At 59.1% G+C, this 4,931-nt stretch overlaps 1 protein-coding gene across 1 annotated transcript; it reads right to left on the bottom strand.

The window, feature by feature from the left end:
* Nucleotides 1-308: 308 nt before the first annotated feature.
* Nucleotides 309-2,495, bottom strand: GMPPB (GDP-mannose pyrophosphorylase B). Its single transcript, XM_084247397.1, has 9 exons — nt 2,265-2,495; nt 2,052-2,132; nt 1,917-1,965; nt 1,635-1,777; nt 1,278-1,436; nt 1,117-1,195; nt 915-1,042; nt 649-831; nt 309-566 (listed from the first exon to the last, which is right to left on the bottom strand). The coding sequence occupies exons 1-9, from the start codon at nt 2,391-2,393 to the stop codon at nt 435-437; spliced, it is 1,083 nt and encodes a 360-aa protein (XP_084103523.1). The 5' UTR covers nt 2,394-2,495; the 3' UTR covers nt 309-434.
* Between the last annotated feature and the right edge of the window lie 2,436 nt (nt 2,496-4,931).

The raw sequence follows: 4,931 nt of genomic DNA, 5'->3' as shown, positions 1-4,931 counted from the left end.
GTTTGCCTGGCTGACAACAGGAACCTCCACCCTTGAACCCAGACCCAGGCTGGGCCCTATTTATGAGCACCCCCCCTTTTCCCCTGTCCTCCAGCTCCCCACCCTGCCATGTGCAACCTCCTTGCCTGTGTATCCTCATTGGCAGGAGCCCAGCCGTGCCCTAATCGTGCCTGAGCTTGACTTTTAGTCAGGGCCACAGTGAGCATTAAATTATTATTCCATACAGCCCTGGCCCGGCCCTTTTTGAAGGAGTAGGTTTTGTCGGGTATGTCTAGCAAGGGCATTGCCAGATTTTGTCCACAGGAGAAGGCAGGTGTCCAACAGCTTCAGCCTCCCCAGATGAATGGCAATGAGTCCAGAGTGTTCTGATGTGTCACGCCAGTGCTCCCCTTGCCAGTGGGGGAAAGGGGCTCAGCCAGCCCCAAGGCATCCCTTCACATGATGATGCGAGGTTCTGGCACCGAGTCGCCAATAGACTTGTGGGGCAGCACACTGGCCCCGTTGAGGTAGAGCTCGTCGTTAACTATGACGTCCTCACCCAGCACGGTCACGTTCTCCATGCGCACCTCGGGGGGAGGGGCAGGCCTTGTCAGTGAGGCAGGTGCATTCCCTGCCCCTCTCCCCATCTGGCCCAGCCCATAGGCTTACCCACTGGCCCACACGGCAGCGCCAGCCCACAATGCAGGACTCGAGCCAGGAGTGGGAACGGATGTGGGCATCTCGAAGCACCGTGCACCGCCGGATACACACGCCATCCTCCACCACCACACCAGGACCCAGGCTCACGTTGGGGCCAATGCTGCAGTTCTGGCCAATGCGGGCACTTGGGTCCTGAGAATAGTGGGGAAAATACAAGTGGACCATCTGTTCCCTAAGACTGAGGGGGCTAATTATGGGCTAGTCAAGAACCTTACCACCAGCACGTTGCCCACAATGCCAGGACCAGAGCATAGTTGCTCAGGCTGCTTTTGTCGCAATGACTGCAGGAAGAGGCACATGCCAGTGAGGAAGTCCTTGGGCTGCCCAATGTCCATCCAGAAGCCTGTAGGGAGGGAATGCATCAGGGGGTTCAGCCCAGCCACAGACCACCCCCACCCTGTGGCCTTCCTGCCTCACCCTGCAGCTCCATGGCATATAGCTGCCCCTCCTTGGCCATGACAGGGAAGATCTCCTTCTCAATGGACGTAGGCTGCAGCTGTGGGAGTGGGCAGCTGGTGAGCAAGGTCATGGCGGTGGCGGTCTGCCTTACCCAGCCCGCCCAGCAGGATTCTACACACCTGGATGCGCCGCAGCACCGCAGGGCTCAGGATATACATGCCTGCGTTGATCTTGTTGGACACAAACACCTGTGGCTTCTCCACGAACCGGTGAATGCGGCCTGTGTCAGCCTCACACACCACCACACCATACTTGGAGGGTTCCTCCACTTTGGTCACCTGAGTGCAGGGAAACCTCAAGCCTAGTCCAGTGCTGCTAAGTCTTGATATATATGCTGTGCTAAGTCTCAGGGACTGTGCCCCAAATGCTTAAAGACACATGCTGCACAGCTCTGCACCCACCATATGAGGGTGTGGTTTAAGACCAGGGCATGGGGGTACCGGAGTGTGTCAGAGAAGGAAGAACTGGTCCCTTACCAGGATGGAGCCTTCCTGACCATGGTGCCGGTGGAACTGCACCATGGCTTGGAAGGGGAAATCACAGATCACATCACTGTTGAGGACGAAGAAAGGGTCTGCAGTCTCAGAGAGCAGGTCACGAGCCAGTGCCAGGGGCCCAGCTAGGGGAGGGGAAAAGGTCACCATCTTTCTGGGGTCTGAATCCCTGGATGGAGACTCAACAGGCCCCAACCAAGCTGGATCTTGCCCTTTCCCTGGCCCTAAGCCCTTTCCAAGAGACCCTCCTGTCTCTACTGGTACCTGTGCCCAAAGGCTCCTCTTCATGGGACATGGAGATGCGGATTCCCAGCTGAAAGGGAGAAGGCACCCGTCAGGCTCCTCACTTGGGTGGGAGGCTGGGCGGGACCAAGGACAAGGATCGAGTACGAGTCTCACCCTCTGCTCCTGCGCCTTCATTTCCTTCTCCAGCACCTGAGACATGTAGCTCACCGCCAGGATCACGTGATCTACACCCGCCTGTCGGACAGAAGTGCACGGGACGACAGGCAGGCTCAACTGGAAGGCACGGGCGTCCCCGACCCTCCAGGCACCAGCCCTCCCTCGTCCAGCCAGGTCCTACCAGGTCCCGACCCAGACCCCGGGCCTTACCGCGGCCAGCGCCTCCACCTGGTGCAGCAAGATGGGCTTATTGCAGAAGTCCACCAGGGGCTTCGGGATGCTCAGCGTCAGCGGCCGGAGCCGCGTCCCGTATCCGCCCACCAAGATCAGCGCCTTCATCGCGCCTGCGGGCGGCCGGGGAGGGAGTTCCCGTCTCCAAGGCGTCCGCGGCCCGCCTGGCCGGGCCCTGCCACACACTCACGCCGGCGAGCCCGTCCCCAACCCCTTCCCCTGCCGGACTGCCCCGCCCTGGCTCTACCTTGTCCGTGGACTCCGCCTGGAAGCCGAAACCCGGGCCGCCACAGCGGGCCGCGACGCGGGAGAGAGGGCGGCGGGCCCGGAACTCGGGCCTGACCCGGTGAACAGCGACGCGATTCCGTGCGGGCCAATCCACAGCCGAGTACGTGGCACGGCCGCCGACGTCGGAACGCCGGGGTGCGGCGCCTCGGCAGACGTAGCCAATGAGAGCCCGAGCGCGCCCGGCTGTCATGGTGACCGGGCCCGGCGCCCGCGGGTCAGCTGGTCATTGGCGGATCCAAAGGCGGAACTGGCGCCAAGGGCGGAGCTCCTCCCGCGCTCCTCCCAGGGTAGGCGGCCCCACGGCCGCTTCCGCCGCGCCCCTCCCCTGCAAGCTGGCCCGGGAGCAGCGGGCCGCGGGCGGAGGGACGCGAGGAGGGTCAGGGGCGCCAGGCCTCTCCCGGAAACCCTGGGATTTTCATGAAGACGCTGACACGCCTCAGTTTCGAGCGGCTTTATTTTGACATACACGACCTCAGACACAAGCGGGGCGGGCAGCGCTAGGTGTGTGCGGAAAGAGGCGGACTCGGGCCGAGCACCCGCCCTTCCCCGCACGCAAGGTCCAATCTGGAGAAAACGGTGACTGCGCGGAGACGTGGCTGGAGCCACGTGTAGTTTCCGGGGGCGCAGCCTCCAGCGTTGTGGACGGGCTTAGGCAGCTTCCAGGAAAATGGAGCAGAGAGTGAGTCCCAGAGGCAAGACCTTACAGTTCCCCCAAAAGCAAAGGAACCAGGCCCCTCCGAGGGGTCTCCTTTTTTTTTTTTTCCTCATTAAAACATGTTTTAAGTCGGCACAAACAAAACCAAATTGAACAGCTTTAAAGTTCAAAGCTCTCTGCAGCTAAGGAACGTGCACGTGGCCAAATGTGAGCAGCTGAACAGCGGCTACTGAACCAGCCCAGGCCTGGGCCCCTTAAGGGGAATCCCCAGGCCTATGGCAGAGGCCCCAATGTGAGGGAGGGGTGGGTGGGGGTCCCTGGCAAGTAGCTATGCTGGTCCCCTTTCTCTTGAAGCACCACCCACCCCACCCACCCCTGCAGGGGGCTGGTGTCCACATGGCCCAGGGAAGCACTATATAGAGGGGTCACTTAAACACCCCAACCAGTGATCCCGTGTTGCATTTGGTCCCATGTTGGGGCGAGGAAGGCAGGACCTGGCAGGGAGGGTTCTCCCGCGTAGAGCAGGAGGAAAGAGCAGCGGCGGTCAGTGCACACACACGCAAATGCCCACTGCCCACCGGATGACAGGGCTCCATCTCCAAATGTTAGACTGCTGAAAAGAGGGGCCCTGCCCTGGCGAACAAGCAGCAAATCCCAGGTCAAACTGCTCTTTTCAGTGCCAGGAAAACACTGGATGTAAGTGGGTACAGCCTGTCTCACTAGGAAGAGAAACAGAATGGGGCACCATCCGCTCCAGAACACAGTAACTGGGGAGGCACAGCACATCCCCACGCTAGAGAGGTTCAATCAAGGGGGTCTCTAGTGGCCCTAGACCCTTCCTTTTGGCCTCTGCCCTGACAGAAAATGACTGCCCACCCTAAGGAAGAGCTACTGCCCCTACGGCGGAAGCCACGGAAGGTACAGGAGAGAAAATGGTCATCGCTGACCAAAAAGAGGCAAGCTGCCCCTCCCAGCCCCAAGGAATGGGAACCTGCACACCAATGGAACCAGGGTCTGAGGACCAAAAAAGAGGATCCATCAAGGCGCCTTTTTAAGATGTATGAGGCTGCATCTCTAAGGACCAGGCGACCAGTCCAATAGTTACTAAGGCCCCTCACAGACACAGGCTGGCAGGCTTACCTTTAATGCCCAAAGAGGACATGCCAAAAGAGACAATGACAGTGGCCCTAGGCTCGGAGGTAAGGGCACTAACCGTGGCACTGGCTAAAAGAGTGCCGTCTCACCTCCTGGGCACATGTACTAAGGTGGCAGGTCTCTGTGCCACTAAGAGCTGGCAACAAAAATTACTAAAACCACGGGAAAGGAAAGGGCCACCCCTTGGGCCTTCACCATACCACTGTGTGCTGAGGGGGGGCACAGTGGGCTCACAGAGCGGGCCAGCAGGAAAACACCTCCTACTATTCATTTTGCTACCATTTATAAAAAGGTAGCACTTGCTGAGAAAGGGCACAGGGGCAAAAGCTAAGAAATGGAAAAAGAATATTTTGCTGAGGAAAGCATGAAGGAAATCAGTATTTACTCATGAGCAAGGCCACGCCCCAGAAGGATCCCAAGAGAAAGGGGTTGGCAGAGAGACAAATGAACAGACTGACGAACCCCAGAACTGATCAGACAAAACTCTCACTAGCAAAATCTAGGCACCTGCATCAAGGGTCCAGGTGATGTCCCTGTGAGCAGACAAA

Source organism: Talpa europaea (genome assembly GCF_964194135.1).
Source record: "Talpa europaea genome assembly, chromosome: 11".
In the NCBI taxonomy this organism is placed as follows: domain Eukaryota; kingdom Metazoa; phylum Chordata; class Mammalia; order Eulipotyphla; family Talpidae; genus Talpa; species Talpa europaea.
This window is presented reverse-complemented; position numbering and strand designations above follow the sequence as displayed.

Bases quoted from the DNA above. Each gene is read 5' to 3' on its own strand.
- GMPPB (XM_084247397.1), bottom strand. From the start codon at position 2,393: ATGAAGGCGCTGATCTTGGTGGGCGGATACGGGACGCGGCTCCGGCCG. The intron at 1,437-1,634 runs GTAAGGGACCAG...CCCTGCACTCAG, and splicing joins GTCAGGAAGGCTCCATCCTG to GTGACCAAAGTGGAGGAACC. The intron at 1,043-1,116 runs GTGAGGCAGGAA...CCCTCCCTACAG, and splicing joins ATATGCCATGGAGCTGCAGG to GCTTCTGGATGGACATTGGG.